Source organism: Coregonus lavaretus, assembly GCF_964263955.1.
Source record: "Coregonus lavaretus genome assembly, contig: HAP1_SCAFFOLD_2019, whole genome shotgun sequence".
In the NCBI taxonomy this organism is placed as follows: domain Eukaryota; kingdom Metazoa; phylum Chordata; class Actinopteri; order Salmoniformes; family Salmonidae; genus Coregonus; species Coregonus lavaretus.
The window spans coordinates 26,463-53,691 of record NW_028165016.1 but is presented as its reverse complement, the minus strand read 5'-3'; the positions used below and the strand labels follow the sequence as shown (position 1 = coordinate 53,691).

The following is a 27,229-nucleotide window of genomic DNA, read 5'->3' as shown; positions in this document are numbered from 1 at the left end:
TTCACGATTGGGCAGGGGCACAGCCATGGGTGGGCTTGAGAGGGCATAGGCCCACCTACTGGGGGAGCCAGGCCCAGCCAATCAGAATTAGTTTTTCCCCACAAAGGGGCTTTATTACAGACAGAAATATTCCTCCATTTCCTCAGCTGTCAGGGTGGCTGGTCTCAGACGATCCCGCTCAGCTCATGAAACATGGGACTGACACTTTACATGTCTGATGATAATATGACATTTGAAACCCCACCTCTTTAAGGAATACCTGGGATAGGATAAATAAAAAAAAAAAAAAAAAAAAAAAATTGTAAAGTGGTTGTCCCTCTGGCTATAGGGTGAATGCACCAATTTGTAAGTCGCTCTGGATAAGAGCATCTGCTAAATGACGTAAATGTAAATGTAAAATGTAAATGTATGAATTAAACTGTCATGAAATATGACAACATGTATGAATTGACCTGTCTTATGATAATATGATAACATGTGTGAATTGACCTGTCTTATGAAATATGACAACATGTATGAATTGACCTGTCTGATGATAATATGATGCCATGTGTCAATTGCATCTTGAGTATACTCTACTGTATTCATTTCCATCTAACATGTATTACATGTTTTAGGCTGACTCTCTCTGTCTCTGTCTCTGTCTCTGTCTCTGTCTCTGTCTCTGTCTCTGTCTCTGTCTCTGTCTCTCTCTCTCTCTCTCTCTCTCTCTCTCTCTCTCTCTCTCTCTCTCTCGCTCTTTCTTTCTCACTCTCTCTCATTTCTCCCTCACAGCACCACATGCCCATGGCTCCACTTCTTCCTCCACCTCCACCTCTTCCCAATCATCACACATTAAAGTGTAATTTCCTGCTGAACCACCTGGATGCCCTGAAGACAAGGATAAGTGTCCTACATAGGTTTCCCAGGTTTTCCCGAAATCCCTGTTGGAGGATTCCCGGAATCAGGAGAGAATACGCAGGAAATCCGGAATCACCAATTTATTGAACGTTCCCGGGAATTTTGCAACCCTACTCCTACGATGAATTACATATATTTTTGATGTGTTCTTCATATGTTAAATCAATCCCACAAAGCAACTAAAGGAATCAGAACATTGTTTAATTACAAATACAACCTGTGATTCAACTGGAAACATAAAGAACAAGATAATATCAAAGATGTTGTATCGACTTTATTGCTGGATAAGAATGTCTTCTCTCTCACACCTGTTTTGGTTTGGTGTCAGTTTGTCCACTAGAGGGCGACGCACTACTAGAGACCAATAGGGAGGATGTGCCACAGGATGGGATGGGCTGCTGAAAACCAGGAAACTGGAGCGCTCTACTATCAGGCTTCATTACTTTCCTGTCGGCTGTCTGCACCTGTAGTGTCTAAAAATGGACCCATCCAAGGTAAGAAAATAGAGTATGCTGTTATTTCGTCGATATATTAGTGGTAAAGTCTCTGGTAAAGTTTGTTGATAGTAAAGTAGGCTACATTGTATCCGTTTCATATTTCACTTCCAGCAACTCGGATGTGCCGGAAAAGAAACTTGCACGATGAAACGCAACAACGTGATGTAATACATTTACATTTACGTCATTTAGCAGACGCTCTTATCCAGAGCGACTTACAAATTGGTGCATTAATAGTTCATAGGCCAACATTAAAATGTCTAGGTTATTATCTAGCTATGAATTCATAACGCAGTAATATCCTATGAATTTATAGCTAGTCCTTTCACGTAATTCGAGGGGGGGTGAAGAAGGCTGAACTAGTTTATGTTCTACATTGTACTTGGTAAACTTTTTTTGTGTGTGTGTGTGTGTGTGTGTGTGTGTGTGTGTGTGTAGGAGGTATCTGCCTCTGAGAAGGAAAGGAAGCCAGCAGGGGAGGAGAGTGAAGAGCCATCCAGCAAACTCCTCAGGACCTCTTCTGGAATGTGAGTGAACATAGAGTATATTATCTACCTGGTACAGTCAGGGCCACCCCTCAGAGTGGATATGAGTGGACATAGAGTATATTATCTATTATCTACCTGGTACAGCCAGGGCCACCCCTCAGAGTGGATATGAGTGAACATAGAGTATATTATCTATTATCTACCTGGTACAGCCAGGGCCACCCCTCAGAGTGGATATGAGTGGACATAGAGTATATTATCTATTATCTACCTGGTACAGCCAGGGCCACCCCTCAGAGTGGATATGAGTGAACATAGAGTATATTATCTATTATCTACCTGGTACAGCCAGGGCCACCCCTCAGAGTGGATATGAGTGAACATAGAGTATATTATCTATTATCTACCTGGTACAGCCAGGGCCACCCCTCAGAGTGGATATGAGTGAACATAGAGTATATTATATATTATCTACCTGGTACAGTCAGGGCCACCCCTCAGAGTGGATATGAGTGAACATAGAGTATATTATCTATTATCTACCTGGTACAGCCAGGGCCACCCCTCAGAGTGGATATGAGTGGACATAGAGTATATTATATATTATCTACCTGGTACAGCCAGGGCCACCCCTCAGAGTGGATATGAGTGGACATAGAGTATATTATATATTATCTACCTGGTACAGCCAGGGCCACCCCTCAGAGTGGATATGAGTGAACATAGAGTATATTATATATTATCTACCTGGTACAGCCAGGGCCACCCCTCAGAGTGGATATGAGTGGACATAGAGTATATTATATATTATCTACCTGGTACAGCCAGGGCCACCCCTCAGAGTGGATATGAGTGAACATAGAGTATATTATATATTATCTACCTGGTACAGCCAGGGCCACCCCTCAGAGTGGATATGAGTGGACATAGAGTATATTATATATTATCTACCTGGTACAGCCAGGGCCACCCCTCAGAGTGGATATGAGTGGACATAGAGTATATTATATATTATCTACCTGGTACAGCCAGGGCCACCCCTCAGAGTGGATATGAGTGGACATAGAGTATATTATATATTATCTACCTGGTACAGCCAGGGCCACCCCTCAGAGTGGATATGAGTGAACATAGAGTATATTATATATTATCTACCTGGTACAGCCAGGGCCACCCCTCAGAGTGGATATGAGTGAACATAGAGTATATTATCTATTATCTACCTGGTACAGCCAGGGCCACCCCTCAGAGTGGATATGAGTGAACATAGAGTATATTATATATTATCTACCTGGTACAGCCAGGACCACCCCTCAGAGTGGATATGAGTGAACATAGAGTATATTATATATTATCTACCTGGTACAGCCAGGGCCACCCCTCAGAGTGGATATGAGTGGACATAGAGTATATTATCTATTATCTACCTGGTACAGCCAGGGCCACCCCTCAGAGTGGATATGAGTGGACATAGAGTATATTATCTATTATCTACCTGGTACAGCCAGGGCCACCCCTCAGAGTGGATATGAGTGGACATAGAGTATATTATCTATTATCTACCTGGTACAGCCAGGGCCACCCCTCAGAGTGGATATGAGTGAACATAGAGTATATTATCTACCTGGTACAGCCAGGGCCACCCCTCAGAGTGGATATGAGTGAACATAGAGTATATTATATATTATCTACCTGGTACAGCCAGGGCCACCCCTCAGAGTGGATATGAGTGAACATAGAGTATATTATATATTATCTACCTGGTACAGCCAGGGCCACCCCTCAGAGTGGATATGAGTGAACATAGAGTATATTATATATTATCTACCTGGTACAGCCAGGGCCACCCCTCAGAGTGGATATGAGTGGACATAGAGTATATTATCTATTATCTACCTGGTACAGCCAGGGCCACCCCTCAGAGTGGATATGAGTGGACATAGAGTATATTATCTATTATCTACCTGGTACAGTCAGGGCCACCCCTCAGAGTGGATATGAGTGGACATAGAGTATATTATCTATTATCTACCTGGTACAGCCAGGGCCACCCCTCAGAGTGGATATGAGTGGACATAGAGTATATTATCTATTATCTACCTGGTACAGCCAGGGCCACCCCTCAGAGTGGATATGAGTGGACATAGAGTATATTATCTATTATCTACCTGGTACAGCCAGGGCCACCCCTCAGAGTGGATATGAGTGGACATAGAGTATATTATCTATTATCTACCTGGTACAGCCAGGGCCACCCCTCAGAGTGGATATGAGTGGACATAGAGTATATTATCTATTATCTACCTGGTACAGCCAGGGCCACCCCTCAGAGTGGATATGAGTGGACATAGAGTATATTATCTATTATCTACCTGGTACAGCCAGGGCCACCCCTCAGAGTGGATATGAGTGGACATAGAGTATATTATCTATTATCTACCTGGTACAGCCAGGGCCACCCTTGATTCGATGTAGCAAAATTTGAAATTGTGTTTTTTACATTGGATAAAAGCAGAGACACAGAGCTATAAAATGGTATATCATACACTGCATTTAAGGAACAATGGGAAAGTAATTCTGCTTTGAAAGTTGATAAACCTGTAACCCCACTTTTGAGAAAATGGCCCATGAATGTTTTGGTACACCTACTGGAGAGCTCTCCTTTGTCTACACTCATTCAGCATTGTTCACACCCTCTTAAGCCCCACCCATCTCTTTAAGGATTCACATGTGAGGTCATGTGCTAAACAGTGAGTAGTGTAGTATAGATTAAGACTAAGACTAAAAGTGGTCAAAGTAGTAGCCTACAATAAGGAACAATTCCAGGTTAACATGAAGTGTCCAGATAGAAAATATTTTATAAGTATTAAATTACGCTTACCCAGACACACTTGTCTAAATTGATGGGTCATGTGAAAGAAATGCTATAACCCCCAGCCACATCTTGCTAAGTGGATGGGTCTCTGCAGAAGGTGTAAACGGTACAGCCAAATGGTTACTTGCATAGTAGCAATATCAAAAATAGATAGTGTCAATATAAAGGAAAATGAACACGTGTCAATGCCAGTAGAGAAAGAACCAAATAATATAAAGGATGTACAAGAACAATATCAAGAACCATATCAGTGATACTGGTGATCGATGAGGTAGTTATATGCATACAATCAGGGGTAAAGTGGCTGAGCAGCAGGATAAAACGATTAATAGTAGCAGCAACGTATGGCGTGTGTGTTAGGAGAGAGTCTTGTGAATAGAGGCACTGCAGATAGTGCTGATGACTGGGAACTCGCCCCCAGTGATAAACTGGTCCGTCAGAACCACACACGAACAAGGGAATCTATATTCCTTTGACTTTGGTGCAGGGCATGTGATGTCCATAGCCTCTTCGTCGCAAAACTCCCTGATCTTCTCAAAAAGATAAGTTTGTCTAGCTGTGTCCAGTCCAGGTGGTGCTTGTACAGGCAGACCATCTATGTGAGGAATTATGTCAGTGTTGCTTAGCAGCTGAGTCCGAACGCTCCTTGTCAACAACAACACCAGGCTCCAGAGCATCGAAGCTGTAAAACAGGAAATAACAACAACAAAATTAGAAGACATAACATCAATTCACCTCCTTAGGTTAGTTAAGAAGAATAACCTCCTACAATACAATGAAGTGCTGGTACTGCTTGACCTGTGGCAGAGACCTGAAGTACGGAGTCAGGTGTTGTTGCCAGCCATAGCACCGTACCATCCTCCAGTACAACCAGCTGTGGGATATTGACCCGTCACAGTGCTGTCCTTCACAAAACCAGCGATCTCGGATAAAGTGTTTACTCTGGTCATTCTGACGCGTCTGCTTGATGAGGCCGAAGCACCAGTCGGGGGTGAACTTGGTGTGGCCTGTGATCAGGAAGTGAAGGTCCAGACTGTGGTGGATCATGTGATCAGGAAGTGAAGGTCCAGACTGTGGTGGATCATGTGATCAGGAAGTGAAGGTCCAGACTGTGGTGGAGCTGGTCTGACAGGCACAATACCAGAGCACAAACTTGTTCTTGTTTTGGCCGCTGCAGTTGTCAGAATTCAGGTCCACACGTGTTTCCCCAACTCTGTAGTTGGTGAAGAAATGGTGCATGTAGTTGTTGACTGCGCTGCTGCCTTTGCTGGATGACATGCCTTCATCAATCAACTAGTTGACTTGTTGTGGTCCTTCACAGCAGACACCAAACAAGCCACACTTGCGAGGAGTTAAAAAGTAGATGGGACCTGGCAGAATAGGGTCAGAAGGATAGTGCACCTGCAAACAACAACAAAAGAGCATTAAGATCAGTTAAAATAATTTGTCTCACCCCTGTCAGTCTGTCTTTATACAGCTCAGTGAAAGGCATTTGCCTGCTTCCCATATACAGTACTAGTCAAAAGTTTGGACACACCTACTCATTCCAGGGTTTTTCTTTATTTTTGCTATTTTCTACATTGTAGAATAATAGTGAAGACATCAAAACTATGAAATAACACATATGGAATCATGTAGTAACCAAAAAGTGTTAAACAAATCAAAATATATTTTATATTTGAGATTCTTCAAATAGCCACCCTTTGCCTTGATGACAGCTTTGCACACTCTTGGCATTCTCTCAACCAGCTTCATTTGGTAGTCACCTGGAATGCATTTCAATTAACAGGTGTGCCTTCTTAAAAGTTAATTTGTGGAATTTCTTTCCTTAATGCGTTTGAGCCAATCAGTTGTGTTGTGACAAGGTTGGGGGGGTATACAGAAGATAGCCCTATTTGGTAAAAGACCAAGTCCATATTATGGCAAGAACAGCTCAAATAAGCAAAGAGAAACAACAGTCCATCATTACTTTAAGACATGAAGGTCAGTCAATACGGAACATTTCAAGAACTTTGAAGGTTTCTTCAAGTGCAGTCGCAAAAACCATCAAGCACTATGATGAAACTGGCTCTCATGAGGACAACCACGGGAAAGGAAGACCCAGAGTTACCTCTGCTGCAGTTAACTCTAAGTTCATTAGAGTTAACTGCAGCTCAGAAATTGCAGCCAAAATAAATGCTTCACAAAGTTCAAGTAACAGACACATCTCAACATAAACTCAGCAAAAAAAGAAAAGTCATTTTTTTCAGGACCCTGTCTTTCAAAGATAATTCGTAGAAATCCAAATAGCTTCACAGATCTTCATTGTAAAGGGTTTAAACACTGTTTCCCATGCTTGTTCAATGAACCATAAACAATTAATGAGCATGCATCTGTGGAACGGTCGTTAAGACACTAACAGCTTATAGACGGTAGGCAGTTAAGGTCACAGTTATGAAAACTTAGGACACTAAAGAGGCCTTTCTACTGACTCTGGAAAACACCAAAAGAAAGATTCCCAGGGTCCCTGCTCATCTGCGTGAACGTGCCTTAGGCATGCTGCAAGGAGGCATGAGGACTGCAGATGTGGCCAGGGCAATAAATTGCAATGTCAGTACTGTGAGACGCCTAAGACACCGCTACAGGGAGACAGGAAGGACAGCTGATCGTCCTTGCAGTGGCAGACCACGTGTAACAACACCTGCACAGGATCGGTACATCCGAACATCACACCTGCGGGACAGGTACAGGATGGCAACAACAACTGCCCGAGTTACACCAGGAACGCACAATCCCTCCATCAGTGCTCAGACTGTCCGCAATAGGCTGAGAGAGGCTGGACTGAGGGCTTGGCCTGTTGTAAGGCAGGTCCTCACCAGACATCACCGGCAACAACGTCGCCTATGGGCACAAACCCACCGTCGCTGGACAAGACAGGACTAGCAAAAAGTGCTCTTCACTGACGAGTCGCGGTTTTGTCTCACCAGGGCTGATGGTCGGATTCGCGTTTATCGTCGAAGGAATGAGCGTTACACCGAGGCCTGTACTCTGGAGCGGGATCGATTTGGAGGTGGAGGGTCCGTCATGGTCTGGGGCGGTGTGTCACAGCATCATCGGACTGAGCTTGTTGTCATTGCAGGCAATCTCAACGCTGTGCGTTACAAGGAACACATCCTCCTCCCTCATGTGGTACCCTTCCTGCAGGCTCATCCTGACATGACCCTCCAGCATGACAATGCCACCAGCCATACTGCTCGTTCTGTGCGTGATTTCCTGCAAGACAGGAATGTCAGTGTTCTGCCATGGCCAGCGAAGAGCCAGGATCTCAATCCCATTGAGCACGTCTGGGACCTGTTGGATCGGAGGATGAGGGCTAGGGCCATTCCCCCCAGAAATGTCCAGGAACTTGCAGGTGCCTTGGTGGAAGAGTGGGGTAACATCTCACAGCAAGAACTGGCAAATCTGGTGCAGTCCATGAGGAGGAGATGCACTGCAGTACTTAATGCAGCTGGTGGCCACACCAGAAACTGACTGTTACTTTTGGTTTTGACCCCCCCTTTGTTCAGGGACACATTATCCAATTTCTGTTAGTCACATGTCTGTGGAACTTGTTCAGTTTATGTCTCAGTTGTTGAATCTGGTTATGTTCATACAAATATTTACACATGTTAAGTTGACAGTGAGAGGACGTTTCTTTTTTTGCTGAGTTTAGTTATAGCCACTGGTAACATTGAATATGTGAGTCTACTGGTATGGTGCTGGAGAGATAATCAACTTTAAAAATAGTGAATTGACCCTCTAACACAGGGGTGTCAAACGTACGGCCCGCGGGCCGGATCAGGCCCGCAAACGGGTTTAATCCGGCCCGCGAGATGATTTAAAAAAATTAAAAAAATTTAAAAAAAATTTTTTTTATTTTTTTTTTAGGATAAAATGCGCAGCAATTTTTCAATAAAATAAACTGCTGTCCCAATTGCGTCCACTGGATGGCGCAATAGCAATTGTGTTAAGCAAGCAAACTGTTTATACCGGGGCAGAGCAAGTAGGTCAAGCACGTGCAGCCAATGAGCTACTTTGTTTTGCCCGCGATATTTATTACGGCTTCTACTTTTAACATTATGTGCTTTTGGCACCCTCATTGCCCCAATATGTCTCTGTCAAAAAAGAGAAAAGTGGACGCAGAGTGCAGAGTGTTCCAAGAAAAATGGTCATCCTATTTAATCACGGAATTGAAGGGGAAAGCTGTATGTTTGGTGTGTTCAGAGCATGTTGCAGTGCTGAAAGAATATAACCTTCGTCGCCACTATGTGAGTCTTCATGCCGACAAATATGACAACTTTCAAGGACAGCGGAGATGAGAGAAGGTGAATGAACTGTTGGCGGGTCTGAAGAAACAGCAGTCTGTGTTTACTCACAGCCGAGACATCAGTGACGCTGCAGTGAAAGCTAGCTACCTCCTTGCTAATGAAATCGCAGTGGCTTCAAAACCATTTAGTGAGGGTGAATTTGTAAAAACATGCATGATGAAGGCAGCGGAGATTGTGTGCCCTGAAAAGCGGCAGGCTTTTGCAAATATCAGCCTGACAAGAAACACAGTTGCAGACAGGATTTCCGATCTTTCAGTGGATTTGGACAGCCAGTTGAAGCAAAAAGTAAAGTCATTTATTGCGTTTTCGGTTGCAATTGATGAAAGCACGGACATTACAGATGTTGCACAACTGGCCATTTTTTCATCCGCGGAGTTGATGACACATTGACCGTCACCGAGGAGTTCGTGGAGTTGGTGCCGATGACAGATACAACGACAGCAGCTGATATTTTTACCGCACTCGTCGGCGCGCTGGACAGGGTCGGAGTGGACTGGTCCCGTGCTGTCAGCCTGGCTACAGATGGTGCGCCCTCAATGATCGGGAAAAAAGCAGGCGTTGTGACAAAGTTCAGAGAGAAAGTGCAATCTGCAAATGGAGGACGTGATTTTTTGACTTTTCACTGTATTTTGCACCAGGAGGCTTTGTGTTGCAAGTCATTAAAGATGGATAACGTCATGAAGGTGGTCATCCAAACTATTAATTTCATCCGATCCAGAAGCCTGAATCACCGTCAGTTTGACAGCCTTCTCAGAGAGAAAGACCACATCTATGGCCTGCCATACCACACTGAGGTAAGATGGTTAAGCCGAGGTGCTGTGCTGAGGCGTTTCTTTGATTTACGAGAAGAAATTGAACAGTTCATGGAAGAAAAGGGCAAACCAGTGTTAGAATTTCATTCCGCAGAATGGATGCCGGACCTTGCATTTATGGTGGATGTTACAGAGCACCTGAATAACTTGAACAAACAGCTGCAAGGGCGCAACAAAGTTGTCACGCAGTATTATGACAGCATACGTTCTTTCAAGTTGGAGCTGTCATTGTGGGAGACGCAACTTGCCGGTGGTGATGCAGCTCACTTCCCCTGTCTGAAAAATGTGTGCGCGACCCAACATGTGGCAGACATGAAGCGGTTCAAAGATAAAATAACTGGACTGTTACGGGAGTTTGAGCAACGCTTTCAGATTTATGTTTATATGTTTTTAATTGATTTTATTTTATTTGTATATTTAACCTATTCTTGACTCTGTGGTTCTTGCACTTGTTTGGGGAACAGGATTTCATTATTTTTATCTACATTTCTGCCTGAGAAATTGACACCCTGATATAGTTCTGTGATCTGTGAAACAGTTCTGTTAATCACTGAGGCATTGTGTGTTTGTGTGTTCTTTTTCTTTAGAATTTTCAAATAAACTTGACGTGTTTTATGATTAATAGTGATGTTGTGCTTGTACTATTTTCGACACACTGTCCTCAGGCTCCAGCTTTATGTTGTATGTTGATCGTATTAAAACAAAGAAAATAATTTGAAGTTGTTGTTTTTAAGTTATATATACCATGATTTTTCCGGTCCGGCCCACTTGGGAATAGATTTTCCTCCATGTGGCCCCTGAGCTAAAATGAGTTTGACACCCCTGCTCTAACATCTCTTCTATACCTCTATTGAATCATCCTCTTGACCTGTGAAATGAATGTAGAACAGTGAAGTGACCACAGCATGTGGTGGTGGTGTAGGGGAACAGAGCAGTGTGTGACTGTTTCCTGTGTCCAGGTTGACCCTGTCTGAGGAGGAGTGTCTTGATCTGAAGACTGAGATCTCTTGGCCGGAGGAGGAGCTGAGGTTCATGAAGGTAACACTAGTAGTCATGTCTGAGAGGTCAAATGTCATTGTGAACAAACACCATAAAGATCACAGCCACAGAGTGTGTGTGTGTGTGTGTGTGTGTGTGTGTGTGTGTGTGTGTGTGTGTGTGTGTGTGTGTGTGTGTGTGTGTGTGTGCGTGCGTGCGTGTGTATGAGATTGAGATATTGAGAGACCAGTAGAAAGATTCTAGTTTGTCCTACCAATATTAATATATTAATGTTCTTTATTTTATATCAGTAGTCAGTATTTCTATTCTCTTCCTTATATCTGATCATCTTTGTTATTTTAGAGACCCTCCATGTTGGATGTTCCAGCTCTGCTGCTGACCACTCTGGAGGAGTTCACTGAAGAACAGCTGAAGACATTTCAGTCTAACCTGACTAGCGTCCAGCTGCCTGGCTTTCCTCTCATCCCAGAGAGCCAGCTGGAGAACACTGACAGACAGGACACAGTGGATCAGATGGTGAAGAGATACGGCCCTGAGAGAGCTGTGGAGATCACACTGAACACAATGAGGAAGATGGACCTGGGTGATCTTGCTGAGAAGTTAGAGAGAGATCACAGAGGAGGTAATTACAGGTGTTGTTCCTAGTCAGGATGTTGAGTGTTTCAAAAAAAGAGTCCCAGCTTCTTTACTATTTCGTTTTATAACATAGAAATGAGGATACAACATCTATGTTCCCTTTTGATAACACATCTCAGAAACGCAGGTAACACCTCTATAAACGGTCAATATAGAGTTTGTCATTTCAACTGTTTTCTCCTCAGTCCTACAGGCCCCCCAAAAAACGTTGAAGGAAATGCCAAGTTCCACATCTCATAGTCCTCCTAGAACCCCAGGTAAGAGTGAAGGAGATGGTCCTACAGATGTAGGATCTTCATTTGATCATTATTTTGTTGCTGAGAATGTTCTTATACGGCAAGAAATGCAAACTTGTAGTGTATTGGAGTTTTAAAAAGTTTTCTGAAGTTTGTATTTTCCACTTGAATTGACCTAACGAAAAATTTATCAACTCAATAATATACATAATAGTTCACATTTCCTGTTGCTGCAGGATTATTTTCCTGCTGAAGCAAACTGGCTCAAATTAAGATCCTACATCTGTATTTAATACAAAGACAACTTTAAACCAATAACTAACAAAATTAGATATATACACTATTTCTGTGCAGATTCTCCTCTTCTCCTGGAACCCAATGATCCCATTGTTGGACAGGCCTTCACCTTGCCATCAGCGACTGATGGGACAATGGAAGAAGAGAGCCAGGACTGTGTCAGAGTGCATCTGTCTGACAGCTTACCTGAAGCCATGGACGAGTTAAACATCACAGAATGTAGAGTAGTGGACCAGAGCCTGTGTACTACTGACCCTCGCATGGTAAGACCCTCACTAGAAAGAAAGAAAGAAAGAAAGAAAGAAAGAAAGAGAGAAAGAGAGAAAGAAAGAAAGAAAGAGCCGTTGAGTATCTGATTTTATGGTGGATTGTGGAGGAGGGGGGTTGAGTGTATTGGAGTATGTGAGTATGTGCGTGTGTGTTTGTCCGGCATCGGTTGTGGGGAGTTGGGGATGTTGGATGGGGGGGGGGGGGGGTTGGGGTATGGGATGGACCACGGGAATTATTTGCTAGGATAATAATTGCTTGTCAATAAATTAAATGTAATACAATGGCAATCCGGGTTATATGTTAAAATCCTACGCATGAACTGCCGACATTATTATGCATATTAATTGATAATGATGGAAAATAGGATATGCATAATTTTTTTTAAATAGTTATATATATATATATATAGAGAGAGAGGTGACAGCATTGGAAATGCTTTTGGCGGTTAATCTGCTTCTGTTTTGTGGGTGGCACTGTGTGCTGTTTTCGATGGATGGGTCCTGGCCTCTCGGGGCCTTAGGGATCCGGAGGGACGTGGGTGGGAAGTTGATCACTGGGATGACGGCTCAACTTGGGATGGGGAGGGGCTTTAGCGTGGGATTTAGTGGAGAACAATTGAAGGGTTACTCAGTTGCAATGCAAATATCACGGTACAGCTATATGGACACTCAATCATTACGGTATTTTTTATTGGTAAATTTACAAACATATATAATAATAAATAGACTTCAAACTTGTATCTCATTATGGTGTATGTTGAAATTAGTATAGCCAGTTATAATTGTAATGGCTTAGCTGATAATAACAAAAGAAGAACAATATTTACATGGCTCAAAGAGAAGGAATATAATATATATTGTATACAGGAAACTCATTCAACAATTCGAGATGAAGTTGCGTGGAAAAGGAATGGGGTGGGGGAATATACTTCTCCCATGGGCAAAGAAATTCAAAAGGGGTGATGATATTAATTAATAGTAATTTCGATCCGAATGTGCAAATTGTTCAAATAGATATGCAAGGTAGATGGATTATTTTAAATATGTTATTGGACCATAAACAGATATGGCTCATTAACCTTTACGGACCAAATAATGATGATCCACACTTCTTTGACAATATATATAATAAATTATCAACCCTGCAAGCAATTCAAGACAATATTATTATGGTGGGGGATTATAATACTGTTTTAAATAGCTCAATGGACCGTAAAGGAAATCACACCACAAACAATCACCCACATGCTCTTAAGGAAATTGTGAATGTCATGGATACATTAGAACTAGTAGATATATGGAGGCTTAAATATACTGATCTAGTGAGATATACATGGTGGAGACTCAATCAAGCTAGTCGTATTGACTTCTTTCAAATCTCATTCTCGTTGGCACCAAAAGTTTAAAAAGTGTTGATAGGGGACAGAATGCGGTTGGACCATCATATAATTGTCACGTTCATTGACGGAAGAAGCGGACCAAGGCGCAGCGTGATAAGCGTACATTCTTTATTTGTGTACACAACATGAACCAAAACAATAAACACGATACGTGAAGTCCTAGGTTACAACACAAACCTTTCGGAACAAGATCCCACACAGACTGGTGCCAAACGGCTGCCTAAGTATGGTCCCCAATCAGAGACAACGAACTACAGCTGCCTCTGATTGGGAACCACCCTGGCCAACATAGATCTACATGATCTAGAAACTGAAACATAGAAAACTAAACATAGAAACTAAACACCCTGGCTCAACATTTAAGAGTCCCCAGAGCCAGGGCGTGACAGTACCCCCCCCCCCCCCCAAAGGCGCGGACTGCGACCGTGCCACACAAACACAAGAGGGTAGGGGCCGGATGGGCATACCACCTCGGAGGCGGATCCGGCTCCGGGCGTGACCACCACTCTCTCTCCACCCCCCCGTTGCGCCCTTGGTCTGGTCTGGCCCCGCTGGCCGGAGCTGGACTGGACACCGGTGGAACGGATTGCTCTTGCTCCGGAGTGGAGCCGTGCCGGACTGACGACGCGCACCACTGGCTTGGTGCGGTGAGCAGAAACGGGCCGGACCGGGCTGACGACGCGCACCACTGGCTTGGTGCGAGGGGCAGGAACAGGCCGGACCGGGCTGGCGACGCGCACCACTGGTTTGGTGCGGGGAGCAGGAACAGGCCGGACCGGGCTGGCGACGCGCACCACAGGCTTGGTGCGGGGAGCAGGAACAGGCCGGAACAGGCCGGACCGGGCTGGCGACGCGCACCACAGGCTTGTTGCGGGGAGCAGGAACAGGCCGGGCCGGGCTGGCGACGCGCACCACAGGCTTGGTGCGGGGAGCAGGAACAGGCCGGACCGGGCTGGCGACGCGCACCACAGGCTTGGTGCGGGGAGCAGGAACAGGCCGGGCCGGGCTGGCGACGCGCACCACAGGCTTGGTGCGGGGAGCAGGAACAGGCCGGACCGGGCTGGCGACGCGCAACACAGGCTTGGTGCGGGGAGCAGGAACAGGCCGGACCGGGCTGGCGACGCGCACCACAGGCTTGTTGCGGGGAGCAGGAACAGGCCGTGCCGGGCTGGCGACGCGCACCACAGGCTTGGTGCGGGGAGCAGGAACAGGCCGGACCGGGCTGGCGACGCGCACCACAGGCTTGGTGCGGGGAGCAGGAACAGGCCGGGCCGGGCTGGCGACGCGCACCACAGGCTTGGTGCGGGGAGCAGGAACAGGCCGGGCCGGGCTGGCGACGCGCACCACAGGCTTGGTGCGGGGAGCAGGAACAGGCCGGACCGGGCTGGCGACGCGCACCACAGGCTTGGTGCGGGGAGCAGGAACAGGCCGGGCCGGGCTGGCGACGCGCACCACAGGCTTGGTGCGGGGAGCAGGAACAGGCCGGGCCGGGCTGACGACGCGCACCACAGGCTTGGTGCGGGGAGCAGGAACAGGCCGGACCGGGCTGGCGACGCGCACCACAGGCTTGGTGCGAGGGACAGGAAAAGGCCGGACCGGGCTGGCGACGCACACCACTGGCTTGGTGCGGGGACCAGGAACAGGCCGGACCGAACTGTGGAGACGGACTGGAGGTCTGGAGCGGAGAGCTGACACAACCCGTCCTGGCTGAATGCCTATTTCCACACAATCTGTGTGAGGCATCAGCACAGGACGTACAGGGCTGTGCACTCGTACTGGCACTACAGCACGTGGCACTGGCGCAGGATATCCGGGACCGAGGAGGGGTACTGGAGGCCACAAGCGTTGAGCCGGCACACTCCGTCCTGGCTGCATGCCCACCTTAGCACGACACGTGCGTGGTGCTAGCACAGGACGTACAGGACTGTGCCGGAACACTCGCGGCACAGTACGTGGCTCCGCATAACACGGAACCTGCCCAGTCTCACGCTGCCTAGCCTGAGTACGGGGAGTTGGCTCTGCTCTACCTCTAAGCTCCGCCAACCACCCTTCCAGCCCCCCAAACCTGGTGGCCTCCTCTCCTAGTCCGCCGATTCGTCCTGTAGCTGCCTCCAGCAGCCCCGTCGTCCACGCCGTGTGCCCCCCCCCCCCAAAAAAAAATGTCCTGGGGTTGCTTCTCGCGTGTCCATCGTCGGCACGGTTGGCGCCGTTTCTTCTCTCCTGCCTGGGCATTACTTTTGCCCATGGCCCTCTGCCCGCGAGTATCTCCTCCCATGACCACCATTCGCCCACCAGACACATCGCCAACTTCTCCTCCTGGGCATGCTGCTTGGTCCTCTGAAGGTGGGATCTTCTGTCACGTTCGTTGACGGAAGAAGCGGACCAAGGCGCAGCATGATAAGCGTACATTCTTTATTTGTGTACACAACACGAACCAAAACAATAAACAAACGATACGTGAAGTCCTAGGTTACAACACAAACCTTTCGGAACAAGATCCCACACAGACTGGTGCCAAACGGCTGCCTAAGTATGGTCCCCAATCAGAGACAACGAACTACAGCTGCCTCTGATTGGGAACCACCCTGGCCAACATAGATCTACATGATCTAGAAACTCAAACATAGAAAACTAAACATAGAAACTAAACACCCTGGCTCAACATTTAAGAGTCCCCAGAGCCAGGGCGTGACAATAATTGGCATTTACATTACTTTTACTGAATTTCCACGTGGGCGAGGATATTGAAAATGTAATCAAAGCCTATTGGATGATAATTTATTTGTAATTAGAACAAAGGAATTTATAACTGACTTTTTCCGACATAACATAGGTACAGCAAATACACTTATTGTATGGGACACCTTTAAATGTGCCTTTTAGAGGCCATGCAATTCAGTACTCATCTCGAAAACAAAAGCAATTTAGGTCAAAAGAGTTTATACTAACAAAGGAAATAGAAAGTCTAACAGAACAGATAGAAGGCTCAGAATAAATTAGAGGAAAAACAAAAAGAAATTGAGAAACTTATTCAAGAAAGATCATATTATATTTATATATAAAAATAAAGCAAACTGGATGGAATATGGGGAAAAATTCACAAAATTATTTTTTTATCTTCAACATAGGAATGCTACCAAAAATAACTTCATGAAACTGGTTACAATTGACGGAGTCACCCATGATTCACCTAATTATATTTTGAAGGAGGAAGCAAAGTACTTTAAGCATATGTTTTCTTTTCAGTCGCTTCCATCTCCTCTAACTGAAGCTAATTGTAGAGATTTTTTTTCTATTGATAATGTAAAATTAACAGCCATACAGAAAGACTCATGTGAAGATGAAATTACAGAGGAGGAACTTCTGGATGCAATTAAAGACTTTAAGTCTGGGAAAACTCCACGGTTGGATGGCATACCAGTCGAGGAATACCAAACCTTTTTTGATATACAGTGGGGGAAAAAAGTATTTAGTCAGCCACCAATTGTGCAAGTTCTCCCACTTAAAAAGATGAGAGAAGCCTGTAATTTTCATCATAGGTAAACGTCAACTATGACAGACAAAATGAGAAAAAGAAATCCAGAAAATCACGTAGGATTTTTAATGAATTTATTTGCAAATTATAGTGGAAAATAAGTATTTGGTCAATAACAAAAGTTTCTCAATACTTTGTTATATACCCTTTGTTGGCAATGACACAGGTCAAACGTTTTATGTAAGTCTTCACAAGGTTTTCACACACTGTTGCTGGTATTTTGGCCCATTCCTCCATGCAGATCTCCTCTAGAGCAGTGATGTTTTGGGGCTATCGCTGGGCAACACGGACTTTCAACTCCCTCCAAAGATTTTCTATGGGGTTGAGATCTGGAGACTGGCTAGGCCACTCCAGGACCTTGAAATGCTTCTTACGAAGCCACTCCTTCGTTGCCCGGGCGGTGTGTTTGGGATCATTGTCATGCTGAAAGACCCAGCCACGTTTCATCTTCAATGCCCTTGCTGATGGAAGGAGGTTTTCACTCAAAATCTCACGATACATGGCCCCATTCATTCTTTCCTTTACACGTATCAGTCGTCCTGGTCCCTTTGCAGAAAAACAGCCCCAAAGCATGATGTTTCCACCCCCATGCTTCACATTAGGTATGGTGTTCTTTGGATGCAACTCAGCATTCTTTGTCCTCCAAACACGACGAGTTGAGTTTTTACCAAAAAGTTATATTTTGGTTTCATCTGACCATATGACATTCTCCCAATCCTCTTCTGGATCATCCAAATGCACTCTAGCAAACTTCAGACGGGCCTGGACATGTACTGGCTTAAGCAGGGGGACACGTCTTGCACTGCAGGATTTGAGTCCCTGGCGGCGTAGTGTGTTACTGATGGTAGGCTTTGTTACTTTGGTCCCAGCTCTCTGCAGGTCATTCACTAGGTCCCCCCGTGTGGTTCTGGGATTTTTGCTCACCGTTCTTGTGATCATTTTGACCCCACGGGTGAGATCTTGCGTGGAGCCCCAGATCGAGGGAGATTATCAGTGGTCTTGTATGTCTTCCATTTCCTAATAATTGCTCCCACAGTTGATTTCTTCAAACCAAGCTGCTTACCTATTGCAGATTCAGTCTTCCCAGCCTGGTGCAGGTCTACAATTTTGTTTCTGGTGTCCTTTGACAGCTCTTTGGTCTTGGCCGTAGTGGAGTTTGGAGTGTGACTGTTTGAGGTTGTGGACAGGTGTCTTTTGTACTGATAACAAGTTCAAACAGGTGCCATTAATACCGGTAACGAGTGGAGGACAGAGGAGCCTCTTAAAGAAGAAGTTACAGGTCTGTGAGAGCCAGAAATCTTGCTTGTTTGTAGGTGACCAAATACTTATTTTCCACCATAATTTGCAAATAAATTCATTAAAAATCCTACAATGTGATTTTCTGGAATTTCTTTTCTCATTTTGTCTGTCATAGTTGACGTGTACCTATGATGAAAATTACAGGCCTCTCTCATCTTTTTAAGTGGGAGAACTTGCACAATTGGTGGCTGACTAAATCCTTTTTTTCCCCACTGTATGTCGCACATGCAGCTAACAAAAACGTATGGAAATGTCTGCTCTACCCAAAATTACAACCAAATAATTGCAGCCTTACCGCAAAAGTGGAAGAGGAAAGTGGAACGGGGAGAAAGTAAGGAACTTGTCTGTTGGCCTTGCATTAAATAACATAATTGGTTAAGGAAAACTGTGATAAATAAAACAGTATATCAGTTTCACTTAAGGACCAAAGGATTGACAGCCGTCCCATATAAATTGCAAAATAGTTGGGAAGAGATTTTTGACGTACCGATCCCATGGCATAGTGTTTATGAACTGACACGCAAAACGACACCAGATTCAAAAATTTGAATCTTTCAATTTAAATTATTATATAAAATTCTTGCTACCAATAGAATGTTATTTATATGGGGGATACAATCTTCCCAGCTCTGCAGATTTTGCTGTGAAGAGACAGAGTCATTAGATCATTTGTTTTGGTTCTGTCCATTTGTAGCTTGTTTTTGGACACAGGTCCAGGAATGGCTAAAGGATTGCAATATTTACCTGAAGCTAACCTTGCAGATAGCATTACTGGGTGATCTGAAAAGTCATAGTCAATCGATCAATAATGTAATAATACTTTTAGCAAAAATGTTTATTTTTAATTCACAATCTGTAGAAGCAATGAGAATAGAAAGGTTCAGAACTTTTGTAAAACATCACAGTACAGTTGAAATATATATGGCAAATATAAATCCTATATGGATGGTGTTAAAAGATAGATGGGAGGTATTGAATGGAGTTGAAGGATGGGACTAATAACAAATAACAATAAATAATAACAAGATAACTAATAATGTAAGCATACTGTGTCCATAATAAGTATATAGATTGTATGTTGGGAGCTTTTGGGAAAGAGCACAGTTAGAAAGATATGGCATATAGAAGCAAACCGGATGGACATCATGAAAAATAATCGGAGAGGTTGAGAGTAGAAGAAGTTCAGGAGCAAAAACAAATAAAATATAATTATTGTAAAATTGAATGTGTTCATAAGGTGTAGATAGTAAGTATAGGCTGGAAGTAGAGGCCTGGGCATTGTTGTTCACTAATTTACCCCAAGTAGGGAAAGGATGGTGGGGTTGAAAAGTAATAAAGGGGAGTATATATATAAAAAACATGGGGGATTGGAAGTGATGCAGACAATTACATTGATGGAAGTTACAATCTATCTGCAATATTAAGCTGATCTACCCCCACAAAAACAAAGAAAGAAAGAAAGAAAGAAAGAAAGAAAGAAGAGAGAGAAAGAAAGAAAGAAGAGAGAGAGAAAGATAGACAAGTTGAATATGTTTCTATTAAACTACTCTTCAAACCCTTTAAAATCTATTGTTTTTACATTTTAGAGGTCTCCTGAAAACTTTGAACCAGAAATCTACGATCGTGAGGACAAGGGAGCATACAGGTAACTCAGTATTATTTTACTTGTTTTCTCATGAATAGTTTGTAAGGACAATGCCTCATTTTTCAAATCATATTCAGGAAATGTAATTAAAATGTCATTCTTCACCATTGTTTGTTCTACAGGTTCCAGTGCCTCCGTTCAGGTCTGTTTCAGTGCAGTATAACAGGCCTGGTGTTTAGGATGGAGGGAGAGGGAGAGGTGCTCTATAGGACAGTCCCCTGGAACAGGAGGCTTCTAGCCAAGAGAGGCAAGAGACCTGCAGGACCCCTGTTCAACATTGACTGCTCTCAGAAGTCTGTCTGTCAACTACACCTCCCACACTGTGAGATTCATTCTGGTAAGTAATACATTTCCAGGGAGGTTATAGACTACGTATTCTTAATCACCATCAGTAGCATCACTACTCCACTACTTGGTTGTTATTGTCATCTGAACAGAAGACTAATGTTCTCTTTCTCTCCTAGAGGGTGGATGTGACTTCCTGTCTGTAGCCCATGTGACTGATGATGACAGTATGGAGTTTCTCCATCCCCATGAGACAACAGAAACTCATGTCATATTAAACATCAATGGATTCAGCAAATATGGCATCACCAAGGATAAGAAAGCTCTTGTCTCTCCTATCCGTGGTCTGGTGCTACTATTTTACCAACTCCCAGATGATACAAATAATTCCACCCTAAATGTGTTGTTGCTGCCCAGAAATGTTGACATTGATGAGGTAAGTAGATTAGAGTTGTCAAACTCTTCTTTCGTTGGAATTCTATCAAACTCGTACTGTTGAACTCACCTTTTGCCTTATTTTGGGGTGGAACGTAACACTAAATGGTGAATCCAAACCTGGGGGGTCTCTCGCTCACCAACCCAACATCTTAACCATTACATCAAGACGATACCCTCAAGGTCCGAGGGCGACATTTGGGCTTCCATGTTTCAGGCAGGGCTTACTGTCACGACTTCCTCCGAAGCTGCCTCCTCTCCTTGTTCGGGCAGGCTTCGGCGTTCGTCGTCACCGGCCTTCTAGCCACTGCCTCTCCTCATCTCATCATTCCATTTGTTTTGTCTTGTTTATTACACACACCTGGTTTCAATTCCCCTCATCAGTACCTGTATAAGTGTTTCCTCTGCCCCCTTGTCTTTGTGTGTGATTGTTTATTGTGGAGGTTATATGAGCTCGGTGGAGCGCCTTGTACCTTGTATCGACATATATACAGAATAAACCTTTATTCTGTGATTTACCCTCCTGCGCCTGACTCCGTCCAAATCACACGCCACAGCTACCTCACCATGACAGTGTGTTCCAATCCATTTTCAATCCTCTCAAGGTGTGTAAGACAAGGAGGAGAAGGAATGGAGACAGAGAAAAATACATTGAAATAAATCCTAACTGTAGACTAACCCCGGACCAAGAATACACCCTCTCCACCGATCTTACAGATGAACATCACATAGATCCAAAGGTAGGCTAATATATATATAACATGAGCTAGAGAGAGAGAGAGAGAGAGGAAATGTGTTAACACATGTCAATTATTTTTGTTATGCTACCTTGATAAGAAATAGAAATCACATACAATTCTGTTTGACATGATACTTATGCATTTTTTTCAGGAAGCAGAGTTTGTGGATTATGATTCCTATACAAACTACATGCCAACATTCCTGTTGCGTTTAAAAACTGTTGTTGAAGAAGTTAATCTTCTTCTGGAAGAACATGACGGTCCTGAAAATGAATGTGTATGGAACCGCCTTGTTTCACTACCAGGTAACTGAAATTCAGAGAGAGTAGGAGTTACTATAGAACTAGTAGTAATAGTAGCATTTTACATTTACATTTTACATTAGTAGCAATCATCATAATAGTATGGTAGTAGTGCTGTTGTTGATTTAATCTAATTATGATACAATTGATTATTTCACCATATAAATGTAGTACATCACCTTCTCTTTTAATCCACAGCCTCACCAACAGAAGTGAAGTCTACAGGTAACTGGTCTCATCAAACCTTATACTTGTCTTAGTCTCATCAACTCACAATTCAATTGGGAACAACTCATATTCTCCTAATGGTTCTGTGTTGTGCGCCATTTGATTTGACCTGCGGTTTAACCTCATAAACTGCACCATAAACTTAAACGACTATATTCTTTATGGTCTGTCACTTATTTTGTTAAAGGTCATGCACAGTCAAAATCATGTTTTTCATGAAATGTGATGATATTCGGATTAAATCAGATCAAAGTAGGATGACCAAAGTATGAAAAATGACTGTTGCTTCTGCATTGATAAAGTTATCATAAAGTTACTCATCCTCTCCCCCATGTCAACCACTTGGATTCAGGAGCTGGGATTATTAAAGGATTTTTGTGACATTATTTTCTTACCTAATTAAAATAAGTACCGCCTTGTAACCAACATCGCAGAAGGTGTATTCGCAGAGGGGTGTGGTTTACATAGCAGCGTGTTCGATGAATAGGGGAAACCTGTAATTATATTTTCTAAGGCAAATATACTTATAGGTTTCCGCTTTCATTTGTGTCTGGTGTTAGCTAGTTACTGGCTAGCTAGGTCTTTCACCAGCATGGAACAAAAATGGAGGAAGGTTAGCCCAAAACTCAGACACAATTGTCATGTCATTACATCAAGAGACAAACATGAGATTCATACAAACTTCTTGACATCATTGATAGTCATGATATATGACATATTAAGTAATTAACATTGTCTGACTGAGTGGACAAAACATTATGAACACCTGCTCTTTCCTGACATAGACTGACCAGGTGAATCCAGGTGAAAGCTATGATCCCTTATTGATGTAACTTGTTAAATCCACTTCAGTCAGGGGAGGGGATGGGTTAAAGAATGATTTTTAAGGCTTGAGACAATTGAGACATGGATTGTGTATGTGTGCCATTCAGAGGGTGAATGGCCAAGACAAAATATTTAAATGCCTTTGAACGAGATATAGTAGTAGGTGCCAGGCGCACCGGTTTGTGTCAAGATCTGCAACGCTGCTGGGTTTCCACCACCCAAAGGACATCCAGTCAACTTGACACAACTGTGTGAAGCATTTGAGTCAACATGGGCCAGCCTCCCTGTGGAACGCTTTCGAAACCTTGTAGAGTCCATGCCCCGACGAAAAGAGGCTGTTCTGAGGGCAAAAGGGGGGGTGTAACTCAATATTAGGAAGGTGTTCTTAATGTTTTGTACACTCAGTGTGTGTATATATATAACTTACCCAGACCTCACCCTGTAAAGTTTCAACAAAAATTGTCCAAGATGATCTATCTAGCTAGCTTGATAAACAGTGCTGAAAATTCCATTTGGGCTATCTAGCTAAATGATATAGCAACCATTATTTCTATATTGATGCTTTTACAATAACCAAACAGGATAAACAAATAATTTGTGAAACCATGATATGAGTTGCTTTGTGTATCAGCAAATTATCTTGAGACAATCTCATTGCAACACTGCGTCCATGTTGCTTTACATAGGCGGTTTCAAAGAACTGTCAGTCAAGGTGAGCTCCCCGCCCACTCAGTCTGTCTTTTCAGACTTCCTGGTAGTTTCACATGAGATAAACTTTTTATCGGGGAAAAATATTGTTGTGTCAGGAGTTGCTATGGTAGGTGTGGTGTGGAATCAGGCGCAGGAGGCAGAAGTAAAGTCCAACAAAAATACTTTAGTAGATATCACAATAAATATCCAAAACCAGCCCGGAGCCGAGAGAAGCGCGCACAGGCGTAAACAAACGGGCGCAATCAACAAGTGCGTAATCTACTCCTAAAACACAAACAAGGAGGAAAGCACAAAATAGCGCACCAAAATACATGCAGCGCAGCAACACGACATGGAACATATTTATTCTCACTGAAGGCAACACGAACAAAACAATGAACGATACGTGACAGTTCACGGTTACCATAAACAGACTCGAAACAAAAACCCACCAACACGAATGAAAACCCGACTGTTTAAATATGGCTCCCAATCAGAGACAACCAGCTGACACTCGTTGCCTCTGATTGGGAGTCACTCAGACCAACATAGAAATAAGTAACCTAGACCCACAACAAAAACATAGAAACTAACACCCTGGCTCAACATACGAGAGTCCCCCGAGCCAGGGCGTGACAGTACCCCCCCCAAAGGCGCGGACTCCGACCGCGCCAACGAAACACAACAGGGGAGGGACCGGTTGGGCACTCCGCCTAGGCGGCGGATCCGGCTCCGGGCATGATCCCCACTCGCTCTCTAACCCCCCCAAAGTACCCCTGGTCCGGTCTGGTCCTGCTGACCGGAGCTGGACTGCACACTGGTGGAGCGGATTGCTCTAGCTCCGGCGTAACGCATCTGACCGGCGCCGGACCAGGCACCAGTGGAACAGGCACGTGCCGTGCCGGACCGACGATGCACACCACTGGCTTGGTGTGGGGAACAGGCACGGGCCGTGCTGAACTGACGACGCACACCACTGGCTTGGTGTGGGGAGCAGGAGCGGGCCGGACAGGGCTGACGAAACGCACCACAGACTTGGTGCTGGGAGCAGGAATGGGCCGGACTGGGCTGGCGATGCGCACCACAGACCTGGTGCGGAGAGCAGGAACGGGCAGAGCCGGGCTGACGAGACGCACCACAGGCTTGGTGCGGGGAGCAGGAATGGGCCGGACTGGGCTGGCGACGCGCACCACAGACCTGGTGCGGGGAGCAGGAACGGGCAGAGCCGGGCTGACGAGACGCACCACAGACTTGATGCGGGGAGCAGGAATGGGCCGGACTGGGCTGGCGACGCGCACCACAGACCTGGTGCGGAGAGCAGGAACGGGCAGAGCCGGGCTGACGAGACGCACCACAGACTTGGTGCGGGGAGCAGGAACAGACCGGACCGTACTAGGGACACACACCACTGGCCCTACACCGGGATCTGGAACGGGCCGGACCGGACTGGTAACACACCCCAGTACCTCTCGCCGTGCCTCTACACCTTCCATCCCCTCTTCTACCAGTGGCCCCCGTAACCTGGCGGCCTCCTCTGCAACCCCGCTGGACCGCTCCATAGCGGCCTCCTGCTGCCCCGACGTCGTGTGTAATTCTGTCAGGAGTTGCTATGGTAGGTGTGGTGTGGAATCAGGCGCAGGAGGCAGAAGTAAAGTCCAACAAAAATACTTTAGTAGATATCACAATAAATATCCAAAACCAGCCCGGAGGCGAGAAAAGCGCGCACAGGCGTAAACAAACGGGCGCAATCAACAAGTGCGTAATCTACTCCTAAAACACAAACAAGGAGGAAAGCACAAAATAGCGCACCAAAATACATGCAGCGCAGCAACACGACATGGAACATATTTATTCTCACTGAAGGCAACACGAACAAAACAATGAACGATACATGACAGTTCACGGTTACCATAAACAGACTCGAAACAAAAACCCACCAACACGAATGAAAACCCGACTGTTTAAATATGGCTCCCAATCAGAGACAACCAGCTGACACTCGTTGCCTCTGATTGGGAGTCACTCAGACCAACATAGAAATAAGTAACCTAGACCCACAACAAAAACATAGAAACTAACACCCTGGCTCAACATACGAGAGTCCCCCGAGCCAGGGCGTGACACCAGTGCACCAGAGTAGCACAGTCAAGTTGTTGATAGATTATATTCTCAGTGATGTCACCTTGCCTGAGACCTGACCAAGATGATTAAACATTCACAATGTTCCTGATAATTCTTCCATGTACAGATATATAAAAATATTCCTCCTTTATATTGGGAGACTATAAAGAATAGAGTCCCTGATCTTGTAGTCTGCAGCCAGTGTACCAGAGTAACACAGGTAGGTTGTCTGGTAGACAGTAGCCTCACAGTGATGTCACCTTGCCTGAGACCTGGGGCTCATTCAAGACCGTTAAACTTTCACAATGTTGCAGATAGCCTATCTTGTTAGATAAGACATCCTTAACTTTTCATGTGGTGTGAAAATGGTTGATGTCCTTTGTAAGCATTACATGATCTGCATTTGAAAAACTCGTAATGTTTCACACTATGGCACAGAACCCCCGGAGTTAACTGTGACCCCCTTCCTCTCCCCTCCTTGGGAATGTAATACATTATTCACTCATGTTGTGTTGAGGCTGCACATTCAGACATTCATTTGTCAACTTCTCCTTTAACTCAATAGCCAGTTTGTTCTGGCCCATCTTCCTCAGGATCTCCAGTGTGATCTTCACAGTGCCGTCGTCAAGGTATCGCTGCACCATCATATCCACTGTGGCCTGTCTGGTAGCGTTCTCCAACTGGCTCTTTGGGATTGAAGGAAAATCCTCCACTCCCTGACTCAGGTGCCACTGGAATGTCTCCAGCTGTTCTGAAACCAGCTCTGCCAGAGTGCCCAGCAGCAGATAAGAAACATGTGTTGTTGTCCCTAGATACAGAAACATAAAACAATGAGAACTATAACATGTGACATCATAATAACTAAAATAAACAGTCCTGACGGATCTGAATTCTCCTTGTATGTTTAAGTAGGTAAACAAGTTCCCTGTTGTGTGTGATGATGCCATCTTGCTGAGTCTACCTTTAATAATTGCAATCGAAGACATTCAAAATGTTTATGGTTTTGAAGATTGTGCCAATACACTGACTTCCTGTTAGCAGTTTGTCCCATGGCTATGTAGAGCTGGTGAGTATGGGTGTCTCTGTAGTGGGAGACTGCACCTTATTGAGGTGAATATATCTAAATGAATGTATTTGTATTTCTATTGCTATATCAGAGCACTTGGTTACTATAGTAACTCTATGCACACTATCTTTAGTAACTCATGTTTTCTTTCGCTTGTGTTTAGGATCCTAAAAAAAGATACACGATTGTTTTCGCTGCAATAATCAGACATGAAGGAACTCTTACACAACTAACTCTCCCGGGGAAGACAGGAAATGATATTTACCTGCTGTAGCGCCACCTTGTGGTGTAACTGTAGATACA

At 44.6% G+C, this 27,229-nt stretch overlaps 1 protein-coding gene across 2 annotated transcripts; it reads left to right on the top strand.

Annotated features, from left to right (window-relative positions):
* Window positions 1-1,300: 1,300 nt before the first annotated feature.
* Window positions 1,301-26,750, top strand: LOC311116376 (uncharacterized protein). Of its 2 annotated transcripts, none has more exons than XM_084191458.1 (13): window positions 1,301-1,394; window positions 1,836-1,924; window positions 10,878-10,956; window positions 11,260-11,539; window positions 11,739-11,810; window positions 12,144-12,349; window positions 20,176-20,234; window positions 20,357-20,571; window positions 20,699-20,955; window positions 21,560-21,694; window positions 21,846-21,999; window positions 22,195-22,221; window positions 26,454-26,750. In XM_084191458.1, the coding sequence occupies exons 1-13, from the start codon at window positions 1,380-1,382 to the stop codon at window positions 26,465-26,467; spliced, it is 1,602 nt and encodes a 533-aa protein (XP_084047584.1). In that variant the 5' UTR covers window positions 1,301-1,379; the 3' UTR covers window positions 26,468-26,750. The 2 variants fall into 2 exon arrangements, with proteins under 2 accessions (XP_084047584.1, XP_084047583.1); XM_084191457.1 differs by lacking the exon at window positions 1,301-1,394 and adding an exon at window positions 1,481-1,561.
* Window positions 26,751-27,229: the final 479 nt, after the last annotated feature.

Coding starts and splice junctions, on each gene's coding strand:
- LOC311116376 (XM_084191457.1), top strand. CDS start 1,517: ATGTGCCGGAAAAGAAACTTGCACGATGAAACGCAACAACGTGAT. Junction 1,925..10,877: donor CTCAGGACCTCTTCTGGAAT/GTGAGTGAACAT, acceptor TCCTGTGTCCAG/GTTGACCCTGTCTGAGGAGG. Junction 12,350..20,175: donor GTACTACTGACCCTCGCATG/GTAAGACCCTCA, acceptor TTTACATTTTAG/AGGTCTCCTGAAAACTTTGA.